At 40.8% G+C, this 15826-nt stretch overlaps 1 protein-coding gene across 6 annotated transcripts in view; it reads right to left on the bottom strand.

Moving 5' to 3' along the window:
- The window catches only part of LOC123637873 (protocadherin alpha-C2), a 108292-nt gene that overhangs the window by 75272 nt on the left and 17194 nt on the right, over positions 1-15826 (bottom strand). The window contains exon 1 of one of the 6 annotated variants that reach the window (XM_045551012.1): positions 10622-13154. The exons of 2 other annotated variants lie outside the window; for them this stretch is intronic. In XM_045551012.1, coding sequence (XP_045406968.1) covers positions 10622-12991 — 2370 coding nt within the window. In that variant the 5' untranslated portion in view covers positions 12992-13154. Of the gene's footprint in view, positions 1-3099; positions 5639-10621; positions 13155-15826 lie in introns of those variants that run through there. 3 more of the 6 variants (XM_045551013.1, XM_045551010.1, XM_045551014.1) reach the window with 3 other exon arrangements.

Here is a 15826-nt window from a genome sequence, read left to right as displayed (position 1 = left end):
AGGAATACAGAAGGTATTGTACAGAGAGAAAGAGTTTTGGAGATCTGCAGAGGGGTCATCTCCAATCTTTGGTTGAATACTAATATGCACGTGCACTGGGTAAAATTCCACAAGGCCAGGGGAAAAACTACTGAAAAGGAGTAGGCAGAATAATTCCTAGAGTTCACAAAGGGCTGAGAATATTTCACATTTCTACAAGTCAGAGAAGAGAGACCTATCAATATGGGCATTAGGTAGTATCCTCAGGAGAATATCACTTTAATCAAGGACCAAATTAGTTTTATACTAAAAGCTGCTCTGTATGTGCACTAATAAATCTTGAAATCAAGCCTTGAAAAGAATAAACTGGTCCCAAGCAACTTAACTTCATGTCAGAACTGACCTTAAGACTCTTAAAACCAGAGTTTCTCAACAGCAGAACTATTGAGCTGGGAAATTCTTCATTGTAGGGGGCTACACTGGCATTGTATAATGTTAGCAGCATCCCTGGCCTCCACCATTAGATGCCAGTAGAAATCCCCCAGTTGTAAAAAAAAAAAAAAAGAAAAAAATGTATTCAGACATTGCCAAATTATCCTTTGTGGGGCAAAACTGTCCCTGATTGGGAACCACTGCTTTAAAGGAATACACACATACACAGGAAGAAAAATTTATCAAAAGAAGCAAACCAAGTAATGACAAAGATGTTAAAATTAGCAGACAAGAATATTAATAAAAACTATCCAAAATGAGGCACAGAGAGAGAAAAGACAGACCAAAATAAACAAGCTTCACACGTGCTTCCCAGGCTTCAATGACCTGTGGGACAATATCAAACAGTCTAACATATGTGTAATTGGAGTCTCAGAAAGGATGGAAAGGAAGGAAAAAAATATTTGAAGTAATATGGCTGAAGTTTCCCCAAATTTGTTGAAAATGATAATTCCACATATCCAGAAATATCAACCAACCCCAAACAGACTAACATAAAGAAAATCAGACTAAAGCACATCATAATCATCTTGCAAAAATCGGTGATTAAAAAATTTTAACAGCAACTGTGAAGGAGTGGGATAAGAAGAATATGCATGTACAAGAAAAGCACAGATCTTCTCATCAGAAACTACGCAAGCCATAAGACAATGAAATAATACCTATAAAAAACTGTCAACTATACCTAGCAAAAATATTTTTTTGAAAATGAAAATGAAACAAATATTTTTCTCAGACAAACAAAAGGTGAGTGAATTTTTTGCCAGAACACATGCATTACAAAAAATATTAAAGAAATTCTTCAGGCAAAATAAAAATGACAACAAATGGAAATTTGAATTTACACAAATGAATGAACTTCATTGTTAAATGCCTAGTATGTATAATGTGCCTAGCACATAGAGAATACTCAGTAATAGTAAATGAATTTAATTAATGAATGCTCAATATAGGAGTTGAGAAGACCTTTCTAACTAAACCTGCAGACCTTAAAAACCATAAAAGAAAAATAGACATTTTTAAAACAGCTTTATAAGGCAAAATATACTGTAACAAATCAATAGGAATGATATAGGAGAAAAAGATATTTGTGATATAGATGGCAGATAAACAGTTAATGTCCATATTACACACACAATTTTCCAAAATTAAAAAATAATCTTTTTAATAGAAATATGGACCAATAATTTAATTGATAAGTCAAAGAAAATCAAGTCAAAATCAACAAAATATATATAACAATATGTTCAAATTCATTGACAATATATAGGAATTTAAAATTAAAGTAACAATGAGATAGCATTTTATAGAGATCACATTGGCAAAAAGTAAAACCTCTATTGCTTCTAGAGATAAAATGAAAAGAGTGTTCAAAACTGGTTGGTGGCAATTTAAAGTACTAAAATTCTTGGAAGGAAATCTAGCAAACTATTTTAAAATTGAAAGTATTAATACTTTCTGATGCATCAATTCTACATCTGAGGATCAATCTCACAGAAGTAAAAACACCAATATTTTAGGAAATACGTAAAATGGTAGTACAGCATGATTTGTGGAGATAAAAGAATACTTGAAACAAAGTGTCCCTCAATAGCGGAATAATTGAACATAATAATGGTACATCTGCACTGGAATATTACACAGCTATTAAAAATATCAGATTTGCAGGAGTTTTCAAAAGGTATTGGTGACTGAGAAATTAAAAGTGCATAATATATGTTAAACTTTGGAAGAGAAACAATAACCAAAAAAAAACATACCAGGCGTATGTATGTGTATGAGTAATTATCTGAGTACAAATAAAAATGTGAAATGAAAATCACGTGGTATTTCACATGGGATACATGAGAAGGGAATGCTGATGTGCCTATAGGACAAAAAAGGAGAAACCAACCAAAAATGTTTTTTGTTTGATTGATTGTTTTTGAGACAGGATCTTGCTCTGTCTCCTGGGCTAGAGTGCAGTGGCCTCATCATAGCTCACTGTAACCTCAAACTCCTGGGCTCAAGCAATCCTCCTGCCTGGGACTATGGGCTTGCGCCACCATGCTCGGCTAATTTTTCTACTTTTTGTAGAGTTAGGGTCTTGGTATGCTGCTCAGGCTGATCTTGAACTCCTGACCTCAAGCGATCCTCCAGTCTCAGCCTCCAAAAGTGCTAGGATAACAGGCGTGAGCACATAAATGCACTGTAAAAAGGGCATTTGTGTGAAAAGTTATGGAGCTTTTCAAAATAATATATCTATATCTGGGCACGTGTATAAATTAAATAAAAAGATTTTAAAATGTATTATGATTAGCCTCACTAAAACAAACATTTCCTAAATGTTTCAGTTCTTACAATGTGGGTCTTTGTGTGTAAATGCTCAATTATGCATTAAAACAACTGCTAAGAATACAATAAAAAGAAAATATTCTTGTTTTACACATTTCGTTGTTTTCTGGCTAAGATTTCACGCTGAAGAATAACCCAACCTATAATGTCAATAGCAGAGCCGTTAAATTGATAATGACGAGCAAACTTAAAATTAAAAATAATCTCAAAATTGGCACTGAAGATATCTTAAACGAACAACAGTAAGACAGGCCAAAATACTCTGTAAAATAATATTCTTAAATATAAGTTTACCTCTTTAAAATGCTCTGAATCCGCCTCCCTCTGGCCTGTTCCCCCTGCAGAATTCAGACAAGGAGGAAGGCTGGGGCTGAAGGCCATGAGGTCGGCCTTGGGCGGGCCCTCCCCAGAGCACACCCTCTGCCGCCTCTGCTGCGAGTATGACCAGCTCCCCACCGCGCTGGAGCACACCAGCCTGGGCTTGCCCGGCCCGCACGCGCCCTCGCTGGGCGGCGCCGAGCACCGCAGCGCCGTGTACAGCAGGAGCGTGAGCACCAGCAGGCTGGAAACCGCGCAGATGGCGATGATGAGGTACACGTTGACATCCACCAGAGCCCCTTGCGGGCCCACAGCGCTCGCCAACGCCCGCGAAGAGGCTTTCGGAGCCTGGTTGCTCTCCACTAGCGACACCAGCACGGTGGCCGTAGCGGTCAGCGCCGGCTCGCCGTGGTCCTTCACCAGCACCAGCAGGCGCTGGCGCGGCACATCAGCCTCGTCCAGGGTGCGCGTCGTGCTAATCTCGCCCGTGTACAGCCCCACGCGGAACAGGCTGCGAGCGCTTCCAGCTGCTGGCTGCAGCTCATACGACAGCCACGCGTTGTAGCCAGAGTCCGCGTCCACCGCGCGCACCTTCGCCACCACGTGGCCCGGGCCCACCGACCGCGACACTAGCTCCGTCACCGCGCCGCCTGTGCTGCCAGCCCGAGGTGCCAGCAGCGCTGGAGCGTTGTCGTTCTCATCCAGCACGAACACCTGCAGCGTCACGTTGCTGCCCAGAGGGGGCACGCCCGCGTCGCGCGCGCTCACCTGGAACCGCAGCAGCTCCAGCTCCTCGTGGTCCAGCGGCTGCAGCGCGTACACCTTGCCACTCTCCGCGTGCACCGACACGTAGCTAGACAGCGCACGCTCGCCCACCCGCCGCTCCACCAGCGAGTACGACACCCGCGCGTTCTCCTGAGTGTCCGCGTCCCGTGCCGACACCGTGAAGATGTGGCAGCCTGGCGGGTTGTTCTCCTTCACGAACACCGTGTACTCGGGCTGCGGGAACACCGGCGCATTGTCGTTCACGTCGGCCACCTCCACGGACACGCTGGCGGTGGCCCACAGAGAAGGCGAACCCCCGTCCCGCACGGTCACCACCAACTGGTAGTCAGATTTGCTCTCGCGGTCCAGGGCGCTGTCCAGCACCAGTGAATAGTAATTCTTGAAGGTGGACACCAGTTTAAAGGGGACATGGGGAGTCAGGGTGCAGGTCACCTGTCCGTTGGCTCCAGAGTCACGATCAGACACGCTGATCAGGGCGATGACGGTGCTAGGCTGAGTGTCTTCTCTGATGGGGAGTGACAAAGAAGTGATTGTAACCTCTGGGGCATTATCATTTATGTCTAGTACTTCCACCAAAAGGGTACAATGACCTGCCATTGGAATATTCCCTTTGTCAACTGCCTCCACTGATATTTCATACAATTTCTTTTCTTCGAAATCCAGTTTGCCTTTTGTCCTAATTTCTCCACTTTTGGGATTTATAGTAAATGCATATGCCACTGCAGGTGATACAGGCCTTCTAAATGAGTAGACTATATCTCCATTTGTACCTTCATCGGGATCTGTGGCATTTAGCTTGATCACTAATGTTCCATTAAATGCGTTCTCTAACACTCTCACTTTATAAATGGACTGGTCAAATTCTGGGGCGTTATCATTCACATCCAGAACTGTGATCAGCAGCTGAACTGTGCCAGTCAGCTCGGGTTTACCTCCATCACTGGCTGTCAGTAATAAACTATGTTCCTGAATTTCCTCTCTGTCCAATGTTTTCTTCAACACAAGTGATAACGAAGACGTTTGCTCACGATTGTTCTGTGTATCCAAAGCGAAATAATCGTTGGGATCTAGTCGGTAGGTCAATGCCGAGTTTACTCCAATATCTGCATCGGATGCGCCATCTAGTGGAAATCGACTTTCCGGAGGTCTAGATTCTGCGATGATTATTCTTTTCGTACTTTCAGGGAACACAGGAGGGTTGTCGTTAATGTCCTTCACTTCCACCTCCACATGAAACACCTGCAGCGGCCTGTCCACGATCACCTCCAGGTGGATGCTGCACTCCGCGCTCCGCCCGCACAGCTCCTCCCGGTCGATCCGAGAATTCACAAACAAAATGCCATTCTGCAGATTCACCTCCAGAAGGTCCCCGCTGTCCTTGGACGCCAGCCGGAACAGGCGCGGCACCAGCTCCGCCAGCTCCAGCCCCAGGTCCTGCGCGATTCGTCCCACGAAGGTGCCGTGTTTGGCCTCCTCCGGGACGGAGTAGTGGAGCTGGCCGCTCCCCGCCTCCCAGAATGCGAGGAGCAGAAATGAGAGCAATAGTCGCCGGGCTGTTAGGTCTCCTCGCCAGGAAAACAGCATGGTACACTCAGAAGGAGTCAGAGATATCTGCAGTATAGAATGCCTTACCTCAAACTGCCTCTCAAGGTCCAATTTTATGACTTCCTAGTGCGAGAGGATTCGCAAGAGATACCCCGATTTCCGCTAAATTTTCTGGAGCTAGAAGCCGCGGTGGCTTTCTTCGCGGAAACGTTCTCAGTGAAGAGCGACACCATGTGCACGAATGTGTAAGTGTAAGAATAAATGTCTTCATATTTTCCACTGACGTAAGGGTTTTTTGCCTGGTATTTCTTGACTTTTTCACTGTGAATACGTAATCAAAAATTAAACGTTTACCTTTCCAGAAAAAGTAAATCACTGTATTCCCCTCGGCAATGGATATTAGTTGACAATTGGTTGATGAGTTTCATCTTGCCACAAATTTATTTTTACATGTGTAAAACTTACCTGCAGAATTTTTAAGGAATATTCAACATTTGTTTTGGAACAACTGATCTCTAGTTTTGCATAGTCATGTAGGTTTTGGTGGGAACGTCCTCCTCCTGTAATATTTTTCAAGACCTCCTCACCCAGCGCCATTGACCCCAAATGGAAACATAATCACATAAGAATAAAAAGGATGAAAGTGGAAAATATTGGTAAGTGACATACCAGATTTTATACACCATATTTATAAATTTTTCTCAATGTGACTATAAAACGTGGATAAAATATTTGTATTTGAAAGAAAGTGTTCAATGTGTGTATGAGTTTGTATGTGTGTGTGTGTGCATAAATACACAATGATCTAGACGATTTAGATACAACAATGCTTTAAAGTTTTATATTCTCTTTTTATAAAATATGCCAAGAACTAGCATCCTATGTACTTAATAGAGTTTAAATTACTACCAATAGTTTAAATTTTCCTTATTCCCTCCCTATCTTACTTCATCCTTACTGGGGAAACCTTAATATCATTTAAATTGACTCTAATTTTCCAAGTAACAATAGCTAGACAAGGATGTTAACACATCTTTAGCAAGGAAGAAAGGGATGAAATCTTACTTTTACCTATTGTTATAAATATCTCTACCAAGCTACAAAGTTCCAGGCCAAATAGCACAATTAAAACTGTATCATAGCTCCAATAATAATCTTGCCTGTTCTGTGTACAACTCTACAGGAAATGGCAATAGAGCTAATTTCTGTACCTCTATTCCCCTCTGAAAATTTGGATGGAGTATTTGCTATTCTCTTGGCTTCATCATCCTCTCCTGCTGCATTACTTCTAACACAGCTTTGCTCGTATATTGAGAATAGTTCCTTGACTCTTTATAATTCTTCCTGTCTATCAGGCTTCATTTACTTGTCCACCTAAACTAGACTACATAGTCAACCATTGAAAATATGCCCTTCCAGACACCCTAGAATCACTCACCTACTTATATGATTCCTCTAACCTTCTCTTTAGCCTCGAACACACAGTTAACCTAACTATTCATTTTCTCTATTCTTTCTATTGAGCTGCTCAATATAAAGCAGTCCCTTAACCATGATGACTATATTCTCAAGTTTATTTTTATTTTATATCAATTGAACTGTCAAATGAATTCATAATAACTTCTTCCCTTTTACCTACAGAGATTCTTTCCCCTCTTTTATCAAATTCTCAACCTCATTCCCACTGACTTTCACATGATTTTCCCATTGAGAGATGTCAGCAAACATGAACGCAATAGCTCTCTTATTCTATCATCGTTTTTCTCTATATTATCTATTTTTCATTCCCTAATAGTTCCAGGCAAAAACTATCCCCACTTTTAAGGTCAACCCTGTGCTCTTAAAAAATCAGTTCTTTTCTATTCTCCTTCATATTTTTCACCTTCATTTTCATTCTCTTGTTGCTTATCTTTAGTATCTTCTTTACTTTCATCTTTCCTTCACACTACAAAGATACTTAAACATCTTTAAATAAATATATATACACACATGTATAAATATATATACTCACACAAATTTAAACATGCTAATTCTGGAGGGAAAAAACCTATTCTGTTCATCTTCTTCCCTTCACCTTTGACTCCTAACATTTACTTAATATATTGCACTTTGAGTTTTGTTTCATCTGCCTGTTGTCTGTCCTCCCTATGACTTCAAACCTACTATATTAGGTTGAATTGTGGTCCTCAAAAGGGCATGCCCACATCTTAATCCCTGGAACATGTAAATATTACTTTATATGGCAAATGATGTGATTAAGTTAAGAATCTTCAGAAGAGGTGTTTACCCTGGATTGTCCAGATAGATGGGTCCTAAGTGCAATCACACATACCCTTATAAAGCAAACACACACAGGAAAAGACACAGAGAAGGAGGAGATAATGTGACCACAGAGGCAGAGATTGGAGTGGTGTAGCCACAAGCCACAGAACGTTGACAACCATCAGAAGGTGAAAAGGCAAAAAACAGATTCTCCCCTAGAACCTGCAGAAGGAGTACAGTCCTGCCAACACCTTGTTTTTGGACTTCTGGTCTCCAATACTGTGAGAGAATGATTTCTTTTTAATCTTATACCAGCTAGTTTGCAGTCATTTGTCATAGAAGCCACAGGAACTGATGCGCCTATCCACCTAAATTCATTGCTTTACATTTTTCAACATCTCTTGTGGTAATTTTGCCTTCCATGGATTTATTTTTCCCTAAAGGAGTTACTCTTAAATCTACATCAGTAATCTTCTCTGAGTTCTAGATCCATATTTCCAATTATAATGGTATTCTCCTAGGACCTTGAGAGTAGCATTTTCTTACATGTTCCTATTACCTACCTGCACAAACATACACAAACTGTCTCTCCAACTTTGTTCTGCAACTTGGTTAATGGCAATCTCATCCTCCCAGTTGACCAAATTAAAAAAGTGATAGTCATCTACTTTTGTTTTTCTATCATTTGTATTGAGTCCGTAATTATCTGGCTGCTTCTATTTTGCCAATGCCTCTTGTATATGTTTTTTCCCCCAATTCATTTCTACTGTCATACTTTAAGTCTCCATTACCTAATACCTAAGTTGTTATAAAATATTCTTTACAAATTTTCCTGTCTTCAGAATCTCCCCTGCTCTAATCCTTCAAGTGCACATTTACTAGAGTAAACTCTGATCATAAATTTATACTTATCTCTCCATCTGTAATAACTTACTGTTAAAATGCTCTCTATCCTTCAAGGCACTCTTTAATAAAACATTGACTAATTTCTGCAGCTTACCACTCCCACTTCTAAGATATAGGGGATTGCCCACGGGATACATTTGAATATCATATATTTATTTTTAAATTATTCATTGAACATATACTATATTCCAGGTCCTAAACTAATAATATGTGAGAGAGTGGACATAAAGTGGAAAGTTCAGTGACTTCACTATCACGCTGAAGGATGTAAGGCTTTATTTGCTTCTGCCTCTGAATATTTTTTAGAAGAAAGTTATGAGACATAAAGTGTACTTTAAAATATTCACCTGGTAAGAGGCACAGCATCATGATATACAATAATGGGCTTGAAATCCTGCAAAATTGGGTTTGAGCCACTTCTCATTATCCATGTGGCTTATGTTTTATATTTCTTATCTATAAAATGGGGATGATAATTATCATACCTGTACCAGAAAACTCATTTGATAATCAAATGAGATAATGAAATTAAAGGTCTTAGGACAGGGCCTGAAAAATAATATGGATCAGTAAGTATTTCTATAATTTTTGAATCCAAAAATGCCATTATTTATAAGATATGCCATTATTTATGTACTACTAAGAAAGAAAAACAGCCAAACAAATTATCATAGCCTTAAATTGTAAGACACATCTTGATTTAGGTGATATTTAAATATGTCTAAATTAAGAAATTATTTAATTACAATTTATGTAAATAATAGTACTACAGGCCAGAGCCCAGTGGCTCGTGTCTGTAATCCTAACACTCTGGGGGGCTGAGGCAGGAGAATCGCTTAAGGTCAGGAATTCAACACCAGCGTGAGCAAGAGGGAGACTCCATCTCTACAAAAAATACAAAAATAGAAAAAATTATCTGGGCATGGTGGCACGTGCCTATAGTCCCAGCTGCTCGGGAGACTGAAGCAGGAGGATTGTTTGAGACCAGCAGTTGGATGTTGCAGTGAGCTATGATCATGCTGCTGTACTCTAGCCCAGGTGGCAGACCAAGACTCTGTCTCAAAAAAAAAAAAAGTACAGTAGCTAATCCAACTGGAAATAAACAAAGTACTGTGTGAACAATGACAGATAATTATTCATCTTAAGCCAAAGAGTGTCATTTTTATTATTGTTATAATCTCTGGAATATAATATTGTTATAATATCTGATCATACTGACATTAGAATGGTGATCAAAAAGGCTATTTTGGCCAGGTGCTGTGGCTCACGCATGTAATCCTAGCACTTTGGAAGGTCCAGGCGGGAGGATCACGTGAGGTCTAGAGTTCAAGACCAGCCTGGGCAATAAATCTTCTCTACAAAAAATAAAATTAAAAAAAATAGCCAGCTGGTGTTGAGTGCATGTAGTCCCAGCTATTCAGAAGGCTGAAACAGAAGGAGCCCTTGAACCCAGGAGTTTGAGGTTGTAGTGAGCTGTCATACCAGCCACTGCACTCTAGCCCTGGGCAAGAGAGCGAGAGCCAGACCTGTCTCAAAAGGAGAAAAAGGGGCAAAAAAGGCAGTTTCAATACATGAGGAACAGTGAAGGAATCCAGTTAAATGTATCTAGGAACTCTTTCTACTATTCTCACAAGTTGTCTGTAATCTTGAAATTATTACCAATTTAAACATAAATTTGAGTTATAAAACACTTCACCAGTTTGTAATCTAACATACTATTCTTTTTCAAGGCTAATCATTCATAGAATAGCAAAAATGATAGAAAAAGAATATTTTAAAATGTAGTGATCCATGGCCTCCATTATATCTACAAATTTTGATCATTAGAGTAATGTTGGGCAAATACATGAAAGTACAAAATAACTAAAAAAGAACAGAGAAGAGGAAACATTCCATGATTTAAAAGATAACATGAAGAAAAATAAGAAAGGAGAGTGTAGTTATAACCAAAACGCAAGTGCTTAAAGTAAACAAATACACTTTGATATCAACGACTTACTTCACTAGAAGGATTTAAACAATCTTCTCGAGAGGCCGGAAGGCTGGGGCTGAAGGCCATGAGGTCGGTCTTGGGCGGACCCTCCCCAGAGCACACCCTCTGCCGCCTCTGCTGCGAGTATGACCAGCTCCCCACCGCGCTGGAGCACACCAGGCTGGGCTTGCCCGGCCCGCACGCGCCCTCGCTGGGCGGCGCCGAGCACCGCAGCGCCGTGTACAGCAGGAGCGTGAGCACCAGCAGGCTGGACACCGCGCAGATGGCGATGATGAGGTACACGTTGACATCCACCAGCGCCGCCTCTGGGCCCACAGCGCTCGCCAACGCCCGCGAAGAGGCTTTCGGAGCCTGGTTGCTCTCCACTAGCGACACCAGCACGGTGGCCGTGGCGGTCAGCGCCGGCTCGCCGTGGTCCTTCACCAGCACCAGCAGGCGCTGGCGCGGCACATCAGCCTCGTCCAGGGTGCGCGTCGTGCTAATCTCGCCCGTGTACAGCCCCACGCGGAACAGGCTGCGCGCGCTTCCAGCTGCTGGCTGCAGCTCATACGACAGCCACGCGTTGTAGCCAGAGTCCGCGTCCACCGCGCGCACCTTCGCCACCACGTGGCCCGCGCCCACCGACCGTGACACTAGCTCCGTCACCGTGCCACCTGTGCTGCCAGCCCGAGGTGCCAGCAGCGCTGGAGCATTGTCGTTCTCATCCAGCACGAACACCTGCAGCGTCACATTGCTGCCCAGAGGTGGCACGCCCGCGTCGCGCGCGCTCACCTGGAACTGCAGCAGCTCCAGCTCCTCGTGGTCCAGCGGCTGCAGCGCGTACACCTTGCCGCTCTCCGCGTGCACCGACACGTAGCTCGACAGCGCACGCTCGCCCACCCGCCGCTCCACCAGCGAGTACGACACCTGCGCGTTCTCCTGAGTGTCCGCGTCCCGCGCCGACACCGTGAAGATGTGGCAGCCTGGCGGGTTGTTTTCCTTCACGAACACCATGTACTCGGGCTGCGGGAACACCGGCGCATTGTCGTTCACGTCGGCCACCTCCACGGACACGCTAGCAGTGGTCGATAAAGAAGGCGAGCCTCTGTCGCACGCGGTCACCACCAACTGGTAGTCAGATTTGCTCTCGCGGTCCAGGGCTCTGTCCAGCACCAGTGAATAGTAATTCTTGAAGGTGGACACCAGCTTGAAGGGAACGTGGGGTGTTAGTGAGCAGGTGACCTGTCCGTTGGCTCCAGAGTCACGGTCAGACACGCTGATAAGGGCGATGACGGTTCCCACCTTAGCATCCTCTTGCACTGGTAGGGACAGCGAAGTAATCACTACCTCAGGGACATTGTCATTCAGGTCCAAAACTTCCACCAGGACTGTGCTGTGACCTGCCATGGAAGGAATTCCCTTATCAATGGCGATAACCTGAATTTCATAGGCATTATTCTCTTCAAAATCCAGTTTCCCATAAATTCTAATTTCACCACTGTCTGGATTTATTGAAAACATACATTTCTCACTCACTGGTGAAATCATTCTGATTCCATAGGAAATTTCTCTATTCAGGCCTTCGTCTAGATCGGAAGCGTTTAGCTGAATCACTCTCGTGTCGTTTTGGACATTTTCAAACAACGCTACTTTATAGCCAGACTCATCAAACTCCGGAGCGTTGTCATTCACATCCAGAATGATCATTTGAATCTGAACAGACCCTGTTAGCTCTGGTTTACCGCCATCGATGACCATCAGCAATAAATTAACTTCTGGAGTTTCCTCTCTATCCAATAACTTCCGAAGAACTAATTCAGGCAATATACTTTTATCTTTTCTCTTTATCATTTTAAGCACAAAATGCTCGTTTAGACTTAACACATAGGTGAGAAAAGAGTTTACGCCGATATCTGCATCAGAAGCGCCCTCTAGAGGAAAATGAGAGTCCAAAGGCGCAGATTCAGAAATAAGTACCTTTTGTTCTCTTTCTCTGAACACCGGCGGGTTGTCGTTAATGTCCTTCACCTCCACCTCCACATGAAACACCTGCAGCGGCCTGTCCACGATCACCTCCAGGTGGATGCTACACTCCGCGCTCCGCCCGCACAGCTCCTCCCGGTCGATCCGAGAATTCACAAACAAAATGCCATTCTGCAGATTCACCTCCAGAAGGTCCCCGCGGTCCTTGGACGCCAGCCGGAACAGGCGCGGCACCAGCTCCGCCAGTTCCAGTCCCAGGTCCTGCGCGATTCGTCCCACGAAGGTGCCGTGTTTGGCCTCCTCCGGGACGGAGTAGTGGAGCTGGCCGCTCCCCGCCTCCCAGAATGCAAGGAGCAGAAGCGAGAGCAGCAGTCGCAGAGATGTCGGGCCTCCTCGCCATATAATAAACACCATTGCAGATAATGAGGGCCTCTGAGTTAGGATTGTCAGTTTTAAGGGAACGCTCAGGTGAGGTTTCTTATGGGCCGTCTCCCTTTTCTATAAGTATATATTTAGTAAATTTGATCCAGCATTACGGTCAACATGGAGTCTATCCTATTCCGTGAATGGTTGGAATCCGGGTGCCGAGATGAAATTTTCCTTTTTCACCTTCTGAGGGTACAGCGACATCATGTGACTGATTATGTAAGTACAAGAAAAATCCGGAGGTTCTTTTTGGTATAGCCACTTCATGGGTCATTCTAAATCTTAGGTTTCGATTTTTGGATATTTTCATAGATCATTTGCAAATACCTATTTTGTTAATATATGATATTGTTAACCAAGCACAACTACTTTCATTATCCTGTAGTTTTAAAAATATTTTCTGCTTCAAAGTCTGTCCTAAAATAATAGTTCAAATACGCTATGCTAGAAAAAAATCATCCAGTTAAGACTTTCATCATTTAGTAAAGGAAGAAAAACTAAAATATGTCTATCAATCAAAAATATTTCATTTATATGGAATTCATCATAAATATGGAGGGTGTCATTGATTTTGTTTCCTTGATGCTTAAATATGATGACTTTTCATACAACTGTTCTCATTTTAAAACAAAACTCAGGAAAGTGTTACTCTAGCAGAAGTAAAGCATTTCATGAAAAATGTTGAGTCAAAGCCTCCAAATTTCACAATATCCTAAAGTGACAATGGAGCACTAATACGAAGAGTTTTGGAACCTAATTTCATTCACTAAAGTCAACAGAATATGAACTTGGTATCAACCTTTTGGTTTCCCTCTAAATCTTTCCCTACAGATCAGTTAGTAGTTAATCAAGATAATGCTTCTCTTCAGAAAATCAGAGTGGTGACTATAATGCAAGGGGGAAGCAAAACACCTTTCATGATTTTATTCATTAATTCAAGATCAGCTTTAAGGAAAAGAAAACACAGATAAGATCCTACAGCTCATTATGAACAAGTAAATATAGATATTATAAGTTTATTAATACTCAAATCAAAATCTTTAAACCAATAATTTGTTGCCTGTCATTCCTTATACATATAATAAATAAAGAGAACTGAGATGTGAAACCTTTACATAACCAGAAAAGAGTAACCAAGAATGGCTCTACCAGTATAAGATAATTTAAATCAACTATAAAACTGTCTCTTAATTAATCAAAAACAATTTGAATTTTGATGCTATCAGACTAATTATTTAAATTGTCTGATATTACCACCAAATTTCTTCATTTCCTATTTTTCATTTTCAAAAACAGTCAATGAATCATAGTTGTTACAGAACTTTAATTTTAAAAATGTGTTATGTAATCCTCACACTGTTAGACATAATTAAATTAATAAACAGATAGGAAGGAAAATCTAAATTTAGCTTAAGACCTGAACAGCTGAACTAGCAAATAAATTGAAATTATAATTTTATACCAAAGAATGTAATCTTGACCTTAGGAATAAATATAAAGGACACTAAATTTGTAGAAATTAGTCCAGATAATTTGGAATTATCTAAAATGTGCATTGGTTATTTATATAATGTAAAAGTAATGATTTGTAAATTTTTAACCTGTACTGAAAACACTCCAATGTATTTTTAAATTAAATTTAAATGACCTTCAGTTATTCCAAGAACTTAATTTAGAGATAAGTAATAATATATGCCCTATCTAATATTCACATTTATTATGCTTACAAAGTTTCATAAATTGTATAATGGTTTAATTACTTTGAGTCTGAAATATTTTATTTTTTTATCTTGTTGCCTTCTTTTGAATACTTACACAATGAGTTTAGCCACTTAATATTAAGGTACAAAAGTTCTTGACTTGAGGTACAAGAATGGACTTCAGCATGAACTTCTTGAATATTGTGCCAAATGGTATGGTGTGTAACTGTAAGGGGGAAATAGCCACTATGATTCTCAAAAGGTCTGTGATTTCATCCCTCTATATGTAGCTAAGAATCACTGAATTACAGGAATGACCTGGAGGTAAATGATCTTTGCTAGAATATTCAGATGTGATTATACCACATGAAAAAAAAACTTTCACAAACATTAGAGTTAAGGCATTTTAAAGATAGAGCAATTAAAATGTGATGTGAATGAAACTGATAATTGTCAATAGGCACTCACTTTAAAAGAATTACCTTTTTCTTTTCTAGATGAATCTGAAAAACTTAGGAAAGAATGCTAATTAGCATATATTGCAGATAATATAGGTCTATGTGCATGCAGCTAGCAAGTTTGCATGATTTGATTGGATAATTTGAATAATTTTATTTGCCTAATTTATATTGGAAATATGGATCAGGCAGTTTCTTTGAGTATGCATCTGTGAGTATGAAGTAGTTGATAAATTTCTTGCCATTTCATGTAACAAAATCAAGAATGGAGAGAATTTTAGTTATATTGTTTTAATAAAAGCAGCACATTAGAATGCATGGCTGGACATTCTCTTCAAATAATATGAAGGTATTATCACAGGAGTAAAGGAAAAACTAAAGATTATGTAATTTATAATAAATGTGTGGTGAATATTTAACACCATAGGAAAAGTAAATCCTTTCAGACCTAATGAGGAATGGTCTAGCTTTGATACAAGCCTAAAGTAATTAACAGAAAAGCCAATGATCTAATAATATGAAAATACCAAGACAAAATGCTGTTAAAAGACAAAGATGAAAAAACTTTAAATAATCTACAGTGATTATGGACATCACTGAGGAATATGGATGAAATGGCATGAGATCATTGAAAATAGTAATTGTTTCTACTCAAGTGATGACAA

This window comes from Lemur catta, chromosome 5 (genome assembly GCF_020740605.2).
Source record: "Lemur catta isolate mLemCat1 chromosome 5, mLemCat1.pri, whole genome shotgun sequence".
Lineage (NCBI taxonomy): Eukaryota > Metazoa > Chordata > Mammalia > Primates > Lemuridae > Lemur > Lemur catta.
The sequence above is the reverse complement of the archived record's forward strand: the minus strand, read 5'-3'. Positions and strand labels throughout refer to the sequence as shown.